Source organism: Phycodurus eques, chromosome 14, assembly GCF_024500275.1.
Source record: "Phycodurus eques isolate BA_2022a chromosome 14, UOR_Pequ_1.1, whole genome shotgun sequence".
NCBI lineage: Eukaryota > Metazoa > Chordata > Actinopteri > Syngnathiformes > Syngnathidae > Phycodurus > Phycodurus eques.
The window spans coordinates 9,152,177-9,169,130 of record NC_084538.1 but is presented as its reverse complement, the minus strand read 5'-3'; the positions used below and the strand labels follow the sequence as shown (position 1 = coordinate 9,169,130).

The window sequence follows — 16,954 nt, the reverse complement described above, 5'->3', positions numbered from 1 at the left end:
CGCGCTTGACGAGACACTTCGCAAGCTCGTTTAAAACACACACACGGGCTAGGAAAAACACTAACGAACTAATGAGATTCACGTCAAGGGTGAATGATGGTATGTTTAAATGTTATCTTATTTCTACTGCATTCGTACAAAGAACACGCGTCGATTTAACGTCACACAAAGTCTTTATGGTGGTTAATGACATAACTGTCGTGGTTGTAACCGAGGTAGTAGTCAAAAGTGGATTCTGAAATTACAAATTTATTGTGAAACGCTTTTTCCCAAGAGGGGACTCACAGTGCTCGCTATATATAGCTCTACGTTACACACCGTTAGCATTGGTAGCATTATAGTTGATCATACATACAATATCGAAAATTCCGACTTGGTGCTGAACACGCCAATAATAGCTCATCATGGAAATGAGCATTGCTGGTTTAGAAAGCATTTCTGCATCAAGAGAATATTCTGAGACCACACAAAGAGGTGAGTGCCATGTGAGGTTATTATTATTATTATTATTATTATTATTATTATCTTTTGGAAAAGAAGTACTAAAATGTGAAAATGTTTGTTTAATGGGTGAAAGTCAAACTTTCCATCCATCCATCCATCCATCTCCTATATCAGTGATTCCCAATATCTGTGATTCCCAAAGTAGGCCTATAAATATTTTTGTAGCCGCTGTAACATGCAGTTTGAAAACCAATTAAGGGAGCCTGAGTACAACTAGATGGCAGAAGGTTTAACCTGTGTATCCACATGTTGCTATTCAAACAACTGAACAATAAGTTTGTGTTCTACAAAACTGATTCAATTTTCACACTGAGTAAGTACATTTGTGGGTAAATTAAGAGAAGATCATCATTATTTAGTATAGTATATATTTTGTGTTTGGTCGTGTACCTTAACATTTTATCTAATGTAAAATATGAGCCTAGGCTCAATAAAGGTTGGGAAATATTGTTCTATACTGCTTATCTTCATTAGGGTCATGGGTGATCTGGAACTTTGCAGGCCAATCATAGGGACAAACAAGCTTTCACACTCACACCAATGGACAATTTAGTCTTCAATGAACCTAACATGCATGTTATTGGAATGCGGGAAGGAGTCGCAGTACCCGCAGAAAACCCACGCATGGGGAAACATACAAACTACACACAGTAGCCGAGATCCAAACTCGAACCTCATAAATGAGGCAGACTTAACCACTAGGACCCCGTGTTGCTGATGCACAACAGTGCGATCATGATACAGTGAAACTCAACTATCCACAGGGGATAAAAACCGAACCCTACTGCGAATGGCGAAAATCTGTTAGTATTTGACACTCCTCCGAAAGGTTTGTAATTGCCTATAGAGGTCACAAGATGGTGGCAAAGTACTACCTATGTTTAAATGAAAATCCTCAACTTAAGATGCCACCAGATGCAATACAGTTATTGGTTTGGCCTGAGTGCAAAAACAGCGAATAGGTAAGTTTCAGTGAATAATGGAGGATAGGTTCCCAAAAATGATCAGCAAATAGGCAAATCTACTACTGCAGAACCGCTAATGTGCAGGGTTTCACTGTATCTATTTAAATGTGAGGTAAATTGTCATACTGCATATGTATATTCCTTTCAGGTCAATATGATATTAATGCAACTGATGAAGAGAAGCAAGACCCAAAGCTGCAGAGGGCAATTGAGGAAATGAGGAGGCTTGATGAACTTCTGTCTGTATGCATGTGCAGAGAAAAAGAAGCCAAGCGTCAAAGGAAACAATGCCAAGCTAAACTCTGGAAAGAGCTAATGGTAAAAAAAAAATAAAAAAATGTTGCTCTGTTGCATTAGGTTCTCACATTTCTAATAAGAGCACCAGTGGGTAGAGTAGCCAAAAAATTATGTTCACGAGTACTGTTACTTATGGAGTAATATGACTCAAGTAAAAGAAAAATAAGTTTTACAAATAATTACTTGAGTTAAGGTATTCAGTTTAAAAAAAAACTGCTCAAGTACAGAGTAGCTCCTCATTATTTTTTTCTAATCAGTGAACGTCAAACAGACAAAAATATACAATTCGGAATGGAATTAGAATTATAAATTTAGATATTACCCAAACAATATTGCTTGAACTAAAACAATAATAAATAACCAGGAAGAGATGACATAGAAAACCGTAGCGTGTTTTCTGTAGTTCGAAGTGGAGTGCTTGTAGGCTTAAATGTCAGCGTTTTAATGGTAGACACTGAAGACAGCACTTGACAACCACCGTTGTTTCTGCCATGCTTCAAGTAAATGAGTCACTTAAAAAAAAAATTCTTCTGTGTGGAGCGAAGGAGACCTTCTGTGTGGTCTCTCTGATTGGAATGTAGCTAGTTGTTACGTTGTAATGGTGAAACAGTCATGTGACAAAGGTCTCTCTGACAAACCAAACTAATAGATCATCCAAACAATAATATATATATATATATATATATATATGTATAGTAGTGAGTGGAATGAAGTTCAATTTAATGTAGTAAAAAGTATAATTTCGTCTTTAAAAAATATTTATGAATATTTATAATAAAAGTATGATGCATTAAAACTACTCAAACTACAATTTTTGCTTATGGTTATGCAAATGTGACAGAGTTAATAAGCATATGTATTTTTCAAAGGAGAGTTTACCTGAAGACCACTCGGAAAGGAGGCATGAGGCCATGAATGCAAGGCTGTTTTGGGCTTTGGAATCACCGATTGGTAAGCAATAGGATCACCAATAATATTATATGCCACATTCCCTGCCATCACATTAATCTGAAATGTGTTTTGGTTCTAATAGGCCCCCCAGAGAGGAAGGATTTTGTGTCACTTTTTAAAACTCAGATAGGTGACAATGATCTGGATAGAAGACTGCAACAAATGTTAGAGAGTAAGTCTGTACATATTAAATGTAGTGTATAATTATTGAAACTACTACCCTACACTGGTGGAAGCTGCTGTATAAGGAGACACATGTGCACTAGATGGCACTATTAGCTCAGTATACACCCTACTGAAGTTCTTTTCTCTCCTACACTGTTGAGCTGACTGACAGCACTGCAGTGATTGAAAGACGTCAACCACTTGGAAATACATACACATTTTGTAATAGAAATTTGTACATATTATTTTTTTTTGGGAAGAAGTCGACAATAAACTTATTATTATTATCCTTGTTGTTACATTGCCAGCCTACATTAAAACCATTACTTTTCTTTTCCACAGTTTTCGTTGTGGAATCTAAAGTACATTCTCGTCCGTTAGGTGAAGAGCGAGCGGAGGACTCAAGCGAAGCATCCGAGTCGGTGTGCGAGGAGTCGGACGAAGCGAGCCACGGTGACGCCTCCATGGGCAAGAAGAGACCGAAGAACTTTGTCAAGAGAAATATTGAGGTATGTCAAAGTTCACGTGAGGCCAAGGGCAGGTACAGGAATCTCCACATGATTTGGAGTAAGTCCCCTCACTGTTTGTTTTTCCAAGTGTGACTTAACTGACTGAGCTGAGGGAAAAACACATTTTGAATTTTTGAGTGCTCCACTGAGAAAAATGAAATCATAATTGGAGTCCCTTTGATGAGACTGGACATTATTTGATATCAATTGTCCGTCTGTCTTCTGTTTGCCTGTCTGTCCATTTTTTTTCCCCCATCTGTCTGTCTGTGTATGTCTATCTGTCTCCACCTAGCTCTAGCTCTCTTTATCTTTGTCGTCCATTAATCCAGCAATCTAATGTGTCTGTCCATCAAAAATATTTGCCATAAAATGGCAAGGGCATAATTCGAAGTCAACATTCAAACTTACCAGCCTTAGTTGTTTTTGCCCTGCAAACTTGGGCAAGTATGCTTTTGATTTTGGATAACATCTGGTTAAAGACAGTAAAGGTTTTTTTAATTTTCATTTTTATTTGGTCGTACATACTTGTTTTTGTCCATTTGCAAACACACTGCTGTCTGCAGTCAAGGTCTTTGTCTTTTGCAATGTTGTGTGCTGCACTAGCTTGTCAGGGGCAAATGCGGCCAAGTGCTGTTGACACAGGCAGAGGAAGAGCGTCTGGCCGAGCTCCTGCGAGACATAGATGAAGAGGAAGAGGAGCGTGCCAGAGGCGCAGACAACGAGGTAGGCTGCCATGGGAGCACAGAACAGGCAACATATGACTTTTGCAAGTTCCTTCATACTTCTCCCCCCTGCCTGGAGATCTTTGGAGACACATCTTAGCAGGTGGTGATTCCATTTCACCATGTCTGCTATCAACATTCTGCAAGATATTTTTATATTTTATGGGAACCAAAAGTTGTTTCCACTATCAAATAGTCGCTCTCACACAGTTGAACCGGGGCCCTTATCATGGTCACGAACGCTTTTGCATTTTACAGCTAAGCACATGGAGTAACGCTAACCGCTATGCATGTTTTGACGTCTGCTTGGCCACTAAGAAGGCCATTGGGCAGACCATCCTCACTACCCAAAGCTGCGCACATGAGCCAGATGTGGTTCATGAGAGGCCACATGGTGTGGATTATTTTTATGTCACATTTTCAGAATTATTCCATCTGTGCTCTTTGAAATTAAGAATCTTTCAAATATAGGAAGATGGATTTCTATAAACTGCAGTTGCCTCAAAAGGGAGGGTGTGCCAAAAAAGCTCAAAGTCTGAAACTCAAGGGCAGATATTGAGCAGGAGACGTCACAGCAAGCCCATTAATAACATCTTTACTTAAAAAATATTGTCTTTTTTTCTTTTAACTGTCCCAAATAGTGCTTTTGGCAGTTGTGAGGCCTGTTGTGAAGCATTATCTTTCACATACGTTCCCTTTAGCCTGACCCCAACAGCTTTGCATCCTTGGGAGGCACCCAGATTGTTCCAAATGCCATGATGCTTTATTTATGATGTTTAACTTTTATAACAAATACTGCAGTGATTGTAGTGGCAGCTACCAAATTGATGGGCGTGCAGTTGGTCAGATTTCCATATTTTACTGGCTAGAGGAAGACTTCTCTGGCAGTGAATCGTCTTCAGGACTAAAGTCCAGTTATGGGTAGAATCCGATGGGACACATCAACTTGACGTTTCTGCTCTGTTTGTCTTCTACATTGTTTTGATGTTCTCCCAATATTATTTGTATCTGATAAACTAAGACAATACATTTAACAGTCAATAATCGTTGACCATACTACAAGTAGTATCTTTGGGTTGGAGCTCCCCAGACAAAACCCACACATCCACGGGGAGAACATTCAAACTTCACACAGAGATGTTACAAATACATTATTATCCATCCATCCATCCATCCATTTTTAACACCGCTTATCCTGGTTAGGGTCGCGGGGCGCTGGAGCCTATCCCAGCTGACTTCGGGCGAAAGGCGGACTACACCCTGAACTGGTCGCCAGTCAGTCGCAGGGCACATATAGACACGGACAACCATTCGCACTCACATTCACACCGTCACTGAGTGGGAACTGAACCCATGCTCCCCGCACCAAAGTCAGGCGAGTGTACCACTACACCATCATAAAGACATTTTTCTCTCACTTTTGTTGGACTGAATAATTCATAAAATGCATGGAGATACTGTTCCACTCAAGCCATGTGAGTGCCGGGCCATCTGATAGATAAGGGTTTGTCACTGTCCCACTCCCCTAATGCAAGTGGACTGTAGCAGCCAGCCCTCCGCAATTGGTGGTGAAATTTTTGCATCACAGACAAAACATAAACGGTAAAAAAAAATCAAACACCCAAATAGAAAATGAGAACACTCTCAAGGCCAAAATTCACGCCCAGAAACCCACACGCAGACTCATCAGCCAAGTCCGGTCAACCCGACTTCAGCCCCTGATGTCACTCACTATACGCTCCTTAAAGTCGTAAACACTACAGTTGATGGTGTTGTGACTTTCGGATTGCCCCAACGTACAGCAATGGCACTTTAAAAAAAGGTTATTTCTTTACATTCTCTTTTATTACATTTTGTGTTTTGTTTTTATACAATGCAGAGCTATGTTTCATATGCGTAACAAAAAAACAAAAAAAAAAGTGTTTTTGGAGGGGCCTATCAATTTCAATGGGGAAAAGTAACTTGGTATGGGCACACTGAGTTTTTAGTTTGATCACGCAACAAATTAAACTTGTAAATCAAATATATAATGCATTCTGACATTTGTGGATTAAATTTTCAATAGAGTTGCATTATTCATTTGTGATCTAGATCTTGTCTCACCACTGGACCCCAATGACCTCACCCCTCTTCCACCGTTTTCCCTCTCTAGGGGCATTAGACCGTTTACTTGGCAATGCTGTGAGGATAGGAGTAGCCCACTATCTCATTTTTGTTACCATGTTACAGCTATGCAGTGTTGAATATCTCCTATTTACGTTGCCACAAAATAAAGAAGGCCAATCCTATGACTTATTCAACTGATGCATGTCTTCCAGGAGGACATGTGGGCTGTGCCGGTGTCGACAAGCCAGGGTTACACCCCAGAAACGTCCGACTTGGAGCGGCTGATTGCCATTGACTCCAAACTTCGCCTTTTCCAGCCGGTTGTAGAACTCCTGTCACCGCAAGGCACCTATACATTTTTAAATGAGGTATGTTTCCAACAGAACCTTGTCTATACTTCTCAGAAATAGTTCTCATGGTGCTGCCATAACTCTTGCAGACAGGATTCAGAGCTGATATGAGGCAACGTCATTAAGCTTTAGTACAACCCAGCAGGGCATTGATGGCAACGTCTTGTAAAATTCTTTGCGATTAACCTTTGTAGAGTCTCAGCACTATTTAGGTACTTAGAAAAATGGCAAAGTGCTTGCTGCGGTAATCAGTTTTCCATCTTCATTTCCACATGAATTATGCACATGTTGAGCTTCTTGTGCATTTTCCCCTGAGAAATTTTTATCAGGTTCAGCATCATTCAGTCATCACTAGCAATGTTGTATTTTATACACACAAGCGACTACTCGTACAATACATGTGCATAGATGGGTGCTGTCAGACTCACAGAGCCAGTGGAGGACAGGCTATGGATGCAAATACGGTACATATAATTGAGTATTTGAGCAATGAGAGACTTCATGAGTTTGCTCTAATACGCCACCACAATGTGTATGAAATAAATCAGTCAACATTTGACTGAAATGTAGAAATTCTGCCTTATTGCAAGAGGTTTTACAAAGATACTTTATTCACCATTTTTTTAATTACAGCCATTTTAAACAAAGTACCTGCAGGGGCTTCAAAAGTATTTGAACAAAGTGACATAATTTTGAACAGGGTTTTTTAATACTTGGAGGAAAATTCTTTGCATAATGTCGAGAGCACATGGAAATAACAAAATTCCAAGTTACCTCCCCGGAAATGTTGCTGTCTTCCGTAAGTGAAAAGCATACTGTATTACAACCTATTAGAAAGGCATTACACACATGTTTTTAATGTGTTACTCTGTAAGATTATTGTACACTATTATCTTGCAGTCTGAGGTGTGAATTTTTCCCGATAAGAAGGTCTTAGACAGGTCAGGGGCCGACAAGCTTAAATATTAAACATGTTTAATATTTATGACCAAAAGTCTTCATGTGTGGAGAAAGACAACTACTTCCTTTTGGGATTTCATCATCTACAGTCCATAATATCATCAAAAAGTTCAGAGAATCTGGAGAAATCACTGCATGTAAGCGGCAAGGCCGAAAACCAACATGGAATGCCCGTGACCTTCGATCCCTCAGGCGGCACTGCATCAAAAACCGACATCAGTGTTTTAAGGGATATCACCATATGGGCTCAGGAACACTTCAGAAAACCAATGTGGTATATACAGTTCGGCGCTATATCCGTAAGTGCAACTTGAAACTACTATGCAAAGCAAAAGCCATTTATCAACAACACCCAGAAATGCCGCTGGCTTCTCTGGGCCCTAGCTCATCTAAGATGGACTGATGCAAAGTGAAAAAGTGTTCTGTGGTCCGACGTGTCCACATTTCAAATTGTTTTTGGAAATTGTGGATGTCGTGTCCTCCAGGCCAAAGAGGAAAAGAACCATCCAGACTGTTATGGACACAAAGTTCAAAAGCCAGGATCTCTGATGGTATGGGGCTGTGTTAGTGCCAATGGCATGGGTAATTTACACATCCATTAATGCTGAAAGGTACATACAGGTTTTGGAGAAACATGCTGCCATCCAAGCAACGTCTTTTTCATGGACGCCCCTGCTTATTTCAGCAAGAGAATGCCACACCACATTCTGCACATGTTACAACAGCGTGGCTTCGTAGTAAAAGAGTGCGGGTACTAGACTGACCTGCCTGCAGTCCAGACCTGTCTCCCATTGAAAATGTGTGGCGCATTATGAAGCGTAAAATACGACAACGGTGACCCCGGACTGTTGAACAGCTGAAACTGTACATCAAGCAAGAATGGGAAAGAATTCCACCTGCAAAGCTTCAACAATTAGTGTCCTCAGTTCTCAAACATTTATTGAATGTTGTTAAAAGAAAAGGTGATGTAACACAGTGGTAAACATGACCCTGTCCCAACTTTTTTGGAACGTGTTGCAGCCATACAATTCCAAGTTAATGATTATTGGCGCAAAACAATAAAGTTTATCAGTTTGAACATTAAATATCTTGTCTTTGTAGCGTGTTCAATTAAATATAGGTTGAACATGATTTGCAAATCATTGTATTCTGTTTTTATTTATGTTTAACACAACAGTCCCAACTTCATTGAAATTGGGGTTGTAGATCAGCGGTGGAACTGCATCTTTATGTGTGTGACTGTGCCATATTTTTTTTATCTTCATGTGTGCTGTCTGGGTCTAACATAAATAATATTTGAACATATGAAAACTCTTTATGTGTGTACCAGGCCTTAGACCAGGAAGGGATGGAGCCTGAGGGAGCAACTGTGCCTCTGTGACGGAATTACATGTACTATTGTGACTATGTCTGACTGCAAACGACCCTCAAACAAGTCAATCTTGATCTGAAATAATCCCATCATGAGCAGCTGTTGTAGATTTCACATAGCAAGGCCCAGGAAAGACAATAAGTCGTCTGCAATAAGTGGGTAAATTGATAGCAGCATGTCATGCCTTGTCATGACTTTTCCAGTGTGTTATACTGCAAACAGGTCTCAACCAAATTAGTTCTGACCTTCTAAAAATAATCCCATCGTGACCATCTGTAGTACATTTTGTAAAGCAAAACCCACGAAAGACATATAGTAGGACTACGGAATACAACCCCACTAGCCCCTCCTTTTATTTTCCTCTTTTGCCAGCACTGTCCCTCCATTTTTTAGATTTGTGTACATCTCAGATCAATATCCAGGCGCATTTTTAAAAGTCAGACCAAAAATAATATCAGTTAAATTATCATAAAACATATTTTAGTATTGGGCCTGATGCGGAACATCACATGACCAAACCGGAAAACAGGTTGGCGGAAACCTGTGTGCAGTGATAACTACGATAGCTACGGGGTGCTGACATGATTGTTTGAATCTGAACTTGCTAGAATATTATTTTTTTTATCGCTGGCAAAAGTTAAATAAATGTATATAATTTATACATACATGATATAATTTATTTATACATATATGATATGATAGCTGTAAACATGAACAAAGCCTAAACATCAGTTGTCTATCTCTGGTAGCTGTTGAAGACATCTTGTGTAAAACAAAAGACACTGCAGACGTTTAATATATTTTATATAGTGTTTTTTCCCGGTCTCCTGCCATAGGGCTCCGCCACTGATTTGAAGTGCTTCATTCTGGTTTGCCGGTTCGGTTGTACGTAACTATTATTTTTGTCTCCATTTTAGCTTTTTAATTACCATATTATGAGACATACCACATATATGATTGCTGCAAATTTAAGGCTTTTACAAAGATGAGGCTTTTCCTTCGAACACGACATGTTTCATTGAGTTTCCAGTCTGATCTATATATGACTGTCACATCAAACAGTGGAGAAGTGTCCAAACTTGCAGACTCAGATCTTAAATTTAGGCCACGTTTCCTAATGTGAGCTCAGGATTATCTAAGGATCCTTTCTGACGGTAACCACATGGCATGCACATCCTTTTTGAATAAAACTGATAAAAACATTTGACATTGTATAAAGCCAGATAATTTTACAGTGTATTTTCATTAACCAGCATTTTATACCGTAACATATTGGAAAAATTAACAATAATTGAAGCCAAGTGCTGCAATCTGTCCGTATCCAAAAAAGAGACATTTGTGCCCTAATTTTATCAGTGCAAAATCCTTTGAAATGGAAATGATGAATAAACTGAACGATGAAGCTTGATATGTGGTTGATCGTGCCAAACAATCTGCATGGGATCATATAAATGAGTTAAGTGAACATGACAAAAAGTAGTCCGTTAATAGAAGGTCATTTCAGTGTGAAGGTAAGAAAGTCAACTTGCTGATTCATCTATCGTAGGAAAAATAACACGTTCTCTTCGCCATCCTGTAGCCAGCAAGACCAGCTCATAATTAAAATCGTCGTGAGTGTTTTAAAATAAGACAATCCAGTCCTTGTTCAATTCTCGTGTTCCGAATGAACTTTTGGCTAATAGTGCAAAAAATATGTGCTATAACGGCCAGCTGGATGTGTTACTTTGAATGACCTACTTTCTCTCCTTGGCTTTAATCTTGCATGATTCAAGAGATTTCGGGAAAGTCATATTCTCTATCATCATCTGTCATCTGCTCTGCATTAGTGCTGACATGGTCAATGCAGGTATTGTTTTTTTATTTTATATAATCGCAACAATGACACACTATGCTGTGGTAGCATTTAACTCAAAACTAATACATCAAAGCAGAAAGTCACTTTAAAATACTGAATAAAAAGATGGTGCTCACCAGACTTGTGCTCTAGTATGTTCCACTAACGTGTATGTGTTCACTGTGATGGGTTAAATGCAGAGAACAAATTTTGTGTGCATGCATGCATGTTCATGACAATAAAAGGTGATTCTTCTAAAAGGTGGCTGATTCCTAACCTGCTAGGTTTTATCAAAAGGGATGCCGCCTCTACACTAAATCTTTTTCAAAGCAAGTCATTCCTGAAGCATCTGAAGGACATGCTTTGCTTTGTGGTTAGCTTTCTTCTCTGGAGAAGCTTGCTCTGGTCAGGATTAAAATTAACTAAAACCAGTTTGACTGCCGATCTGTGTGTTCATTCCAGTCTCACACCACAACAGGGTTTTAGCACCGTTTTCTTTTTTTAATGGCAACATCACAGAGATAACCTCATACTTATAAACGAACAGCGAGTCCGATATCCCTCATGAGCACTGGCTCATATTGAGGATGAGTTAGGACTTGCACCTGTGACTTTATGGCCTGATCTTTCACAACACAACTTGTGTGAAAAACAACTGGGATCCAGCCAATCAGTAGAGGAATCAATCCGAGGAGTCAATCCATCTGACTTCAGAATTCTGGTTGATGCAGTTCTGTTCCTTTAGGCGGGCACTGAACGACCACACAGAGCAAGCTTTTTTCACCAAATCTATTATCTGCTAGGGATGTGCATCACCATCACTGAGGCTGATGCGACCCATTACCTGATACACTGCAAATAATACAATTACATTGATGCTGAGGATGCGGCTTAGAGAGCTGGTTATTTCTTGGACAAAAAGTCAGGAGTGACTCTCCTAAAAATTACACATCTGTATATATTTATTTCCATTTAAGTATGTCCAGAAAAGGAAACTTACCTCTTCAAAGTAACAAATACTGTAGAGGTAGCATTGATCATGTTTGACATTCACAATCAATAAACCTCTTGGCTTGCCTTTGCTGAGGTAACTGGTTCCTGTTTAGTTACCATCGTAGTTGTAGCCTGTCTGGCAAAGCAGTAAACAGTATTTTGCCTGGGTGAGCCCAGCTTGTTAGGTCTTGTATTAACCAAGACATTGGCACAGCATTTCGTCAACCCCCCCATCAGAAGGTAATTACAGGGTTGTTTGAGGTTAAGGAGGAGGACCAGCTCCAGAAAGGGAACAAGGTTTTCTTTTTCATTGGGAGGTACTAGGACACATAGAAAGTCTTACGAAGTCTTCAGTGCACTCACAACTCATTTTCCACCAAAAGTCGCATGATTTGCCAATCGTTTTGATTAGCAACTTTTGTGGTGGGTCAGTCCACGAAGGTTCCATCTCAAAATGAGTGGGAAGTCTGACGTCATTGATATTTATACTATACTATTACTATTACACTATGTTTTATATAGCTATATATAATATTATTGAGTCACTGATGGTGTAGTGGTATACTCGCCTGACTTTAGTGCAGGCAGCGTGGTTTCAGTTCCCACTCAGTGACGGTGTGAATGTGAGTGCGAATGGTTGTCCGTGTCTATATGTGCCCTGTGACTGACTGGCGACCAGTTCAGAGTGTAGTCCGCCTTTCGCCCGAAGTCAGCTGGGATAGGCTCCAGCGTCCCGCGACCCTAACCAGGATAAGCGGTGTTGAAAATGGATGGATGGATGGATGGATAATAATATTGCTGTTTTTTTAATTCACTACTTTCACTTTACTTTTGAAATTGCTATGCATTTGTCTCAGTAAAAACATGTTTATGGCATAGGATTTATATACAATAATGTTCTCAGCACCCACACTTCTGAAGTTCAACAAGATGTGTCATAATAATTACGAATTTAGGCTCTTTTATTAAGGGTATTTTCATAGGGTCATCTTTTAAAAAATGTGGCTACAGTGAAAATGAATTAAGAAGATTATGGTTTATAGTTCCAATCATTTTAAGTATATTTGATTTAATCAAATAGGTGTTTCTTCACAGGGTCACCAGCTGTGTTTGTTTGCTGTTGGTTAGCAGTATTTTGTAAGGCAATGAGGTCACATGTGGTTGCTCGTGACCACTTATATTTTTAACTACACCCAATTTGAAACTAGTTTTCGTCATGAATAGCGCTTCAGGCCAACGTAAAGTGGTAAACTATTTTTGACTCATGTAATTAAATAATACTGTGACCAAAACCTTCTGTTCGAGCTACATCTCAAATGTAAATGAGATTTCATTTTATATCACTGAGTATGCGGTGGTGATTGAAATTAGACAAACAAAGGCAATTGAATTGGCTGAGGCCCAGGAAATCTTGATATCTCCGTCTCATAAAAACTTATTAAAAGTTTTCTTTGATTGATAGCATTTATTATTGTTTCTTGTTTTAATTCATGCACTTAAACACACATAAAAATGCTTAATGTATCATGTTCGTTTTGAGTGCTCTCCCTCCCTTCTCATGCAATGGACAATTCCATTTTTTCACTGTGCATGTACAGACTTGATTCAGAAAGAGGGCAGCAAAACAAACTTGTTGGCTTGTTGTAAGGAAAATAAGCAGACTTATCCTAGTGGAGCAGAGAAGATGAGAGGAAAACAGTTTTTATCAAAACTACCAAATGTCTTAACCTTTTTCACGGTGACACTGAATGTGTGTAACTAACAACAGCAAGAACCAGATACTCTTGCCAGTTGCATGACTGGATTTGCATTGGGCTCCAAAATGACTAAATATGCCCCTGTGCAGGGCACATCTGGACAAACAACCATTCACACTCACATTAAGACAATTTAGAGTACTGTACTCAATTAGCCTAACATGCATGTTTCTGGAATGCGTGAGTCCACACAGGAAGGCCGGTGTAGAGATTCAAACCCAAAACCTCAGAACTGTGCGGCAGATGTGCAATCCACTATCACAATACTGCCAACTATTGTACAAGTAAAAGATGAATCGAACTTAAATCCCCTTTTCTTTTATGTTACTGTAAGTAACTATTGCATCTATTATATCATTGCTCATTATATGTATTAGAAATGCATATGTTCTTCATTAATTGGTTAACAGTCGGGAGATGTGCAAAGAGTTAGGAATTAGTTGGTTAGCTACAAGACGCGATGGTGTAACACAGTGTAAAAACTAGGAAACTTAAGCAGTTTGCTTAACGTTGATGGCCCAACTCAGCACAATGAGGGTGTAACTTAACATAAAGACTACGAAACGACCAATTTAGCTTTGAAAGCATAACTCCCCATAGAGAGTGGGAATCTTATCGGTTAGCTGAGCTTTGATGACTTGTCTGGAAGACGTTTAGTAAGTAGCTTAGCTTTAATGGCATAGCTCAACCTGTCCCTAACTTGCCCCTAGAACCCTTCAGTCTTATTAATTACGTCTCATTTAAATGACATTTAATAGCCACTCTCATCAAATTGAGTGCAGATGCCTGCACCCAATTACTCACTGGCCCATATTTTGTCTTTTTGTGATGAGGGCCAAACTACTTTGCAAGTAAAGTGTAGGCCATATTGTTCTTGACTTCTCACAGCACACATCTGTGGAAGTGCCACTCTCTTAAAACATTACCCTTAAAAATAAATGGCTTACAGGTCATTTGCTTTTGCTTTTTAATAGCCACTCAGCAGAGCAAAAATATGAAGCAAAGACTCCATAACTTCCGCTAACAATCCAGGCTAAAGTCATCCATCTCCTTCCCAACATACAAAGATCTTAGAACAGTTGAGATGTATCAATCACTTCAACATTGTTCCTTGTCACCAATGTATACTTTCCCATTATTTCGGATTTGGAGGCATCTTGTACCATCATAGGGTGTTACAGCAAGAGCCCAAAAATTTAGAATACGGGAATTTTTCAGCAAATAGATGAGGATAGGTTGTGCAAGAAAAAGAAAGTGAATATTGTAAATATGGAAAGGGGGGACTGCGAATAGGTGGGGGTTCTCTGTATACTACAATTGCTACATCATTTTTAACTGGTAAACCAATCATTTAGTATAGTATGCTTAAATGAGTTCTAGAGACTTTGATATTTGTTTCATCATTTTAAATAAGATTTTATAATTGAGACCTAATTCAGTGGAAACTCTTAACATCAAACACAATCTATTGTAGACTACTCCCAATTTAAACCAATTTTCCTGTAGGAAAGCATGGAAATGGAAAAAAGTGGTCTAAACTATTATTAGTGATTAAAAAATTATATTGTAACTTTTTAAAATGTCATACAAGTGTAAAAATAAGAGACGGTTCTTCATCAAACCGTGAAAGCAATCAGTTTTATTGCCTCTGATGAATTACAAGGTGGACTCAGAAGGTAAAACAAGAGTCTGTAGAGTAAATGTGTAAAAAGAATGTAACCACTGTAAAGGTTAAAAACAAGTGCAACACTGCGTTAACTTTGTTCTGTCTTCTCTTAATACCTTGTAGCGGCTACTCTTTCTTTTGGAATGAGTGTTGCCCAAAAAATAAATAAATAGGTCAAAAGTAATCCTTTGAGACTTGGATTCTTGCTAAACCTGCTCCTGAATTATGCTGAAGTCACGCTTGACGACATACATGACAACTTTGAAGTTTTGTGTGACTTTAGTGGCAAATATTTTTCCCAGAAATGTTGATCAAATTCCAAACTGCAGTCCCTCAGAGTTGTTCAAACTTCTGAGGTTCCATTGTTTATTTTTTTAATTTAATGTAAAGCAAACTCATAGTTTAATGTAAAAGAGACAGTTTAACTACATTATGTACACTGATACTATTTGTAGGTTATAGAATATTTCAGTGCTGTATTCTCCACAACCAGGCATCCATGTCTTGTTGCTGGCAGTAGATTCTTGCAGACTTATGAGTGTTCAGTCTTGGCGGAACAACAAAAAAATCCTTGATGTGCAATCATCTTCATCCAATGCCGACATAAATCCTCAAATACTGGAAGAAATTCTGCAAAAGTATTAAGCGACCCAGGGAAGATTTCCTGCGACCCAAAAAATTAATGGGGGGCCTTGAGGGATCACAAATGCGAGTTTGTCCACCAGAAAAAGTCCAAATCAAAACTAACTAAAGGATCATACCTGTCAATATCCTTTGCATTCTTTAGGAAATAATGAAAACAGCCCATGTGATGTTAGCGCAATTTGTGCATGTAGGATACATCACAAGGTTTGAATATTTTCCAAAGGGATTTCTCTGGATCACCCCAGTCCAGATGACCCACAAATGAATAGCTCCTAACACTTCAGGAATATTTAGCTATCAGCAATCATCTACAAGTAAGGGTAGTCTGGATATGAAGATATTTGTGGCAAATTAGAAAAGCGCTTTGGATGGATGAGGTCTAAATTACTGGGAAAGGGAAGTAAAACAACTACGCTGATATGAGTTCGGCCTTGTCCTTTTCCAAGACACATTATGCAGCATTGAGAAGATTTTATACTTGATTGAGCGTTTTCTTGCTAATCTATTCACATTATATAGCACACAGCTGCGTCCCAGCACCTCAGTACTTGGCAGATGCAGGTCAAGCCTGCAAAGATGTCTGTGAGAAGAGTAACGAGAACGTGAGAGCGCAGTCAAGAGTCTCAGCCATAGCTTCCGAACAGCTCTCACAGGGTGTGCTTGTGGCAAGCCAAGGCATGTGGACAAGCCTTGGATGGTGGCCTGGGTCCACGTGGCACATGCAAAGTCTTGACTGCACCATCTGCAGGCAACCAGAAAAAGTAGAGGCGCATCGATAGAGCATACTGTTCTTAACAACACTAGCCATGGTTGAGTGACTCAGCCAAGCTGGAACAGAAACTTGTTACGCTTAGCCAAAGGCAACATGCTCCATTCCAGAGAATATTTTCAATAAGTGGTACTAATATGTGGAGTCTAAGCAATTACGGTAGTACTATAACTTATTGTAAGCCTTGCGATAGAAAGTTTGAATGTCACCATCTTTGGAATTGTACACTCTTCCTGGGTTACAAAAGTGGTAGCCGGACTGATCAGTTGTGCTTGCATATGAAAAATTGGTAAAAGTAGATTTCATACCAAGAAAACTACATTACTCTTTTTTACTGCCTGATGTGTTTTTTGTTTTGTTTTATGTCCAATTCTTCTTCCAACAACGTT

The 16,954-nt window shown here is 39.2% G+C and overlaps 1 protein-coding gene across 1 annotated transcript in view; it reads left to right on the top strand.

Moving 5' to 3' along the window:
• Window positions 1-88: 88 nt before the first annotated feature.
• The window catches only part of fsip1 (fibrous sheath interacting protein 1), a 30,250-nt gene continuing 13,384 nt past the window's right edge, over window positions 89-16,954 (top strand). The window contains exons 1-7 of the mRNA XM_061696916.1: window positions 89-474; window positions 1,618-1,787; window positions 2,636-2,717; window positions 2,800-2,889; window positions 3,264-3,391; window positions 3,995-4,114; window positions 6,432-6,587. Of these exons, the coding sequence (XP_061552900.1) occupies window positions 405-474; window positions 1,618-1,787; window positions 2,636-2,717; window positions 2,800-2,889; window positions 3,264-3,391; window positions 3,995-4,114; window positions 6,432-6,587 (816 nt within the window). The 5' untranslated portion in view covers window positions 89-404. The remainder of the gene's footprint in view (window positions 475-1,617; window positions 1,788-2,635; window positions 2,718-2,799; window positions 2,890-3,263; window positions 3,392-3,994; window positions 4,115-6,431; window positions 6,588-16,954) is intronic.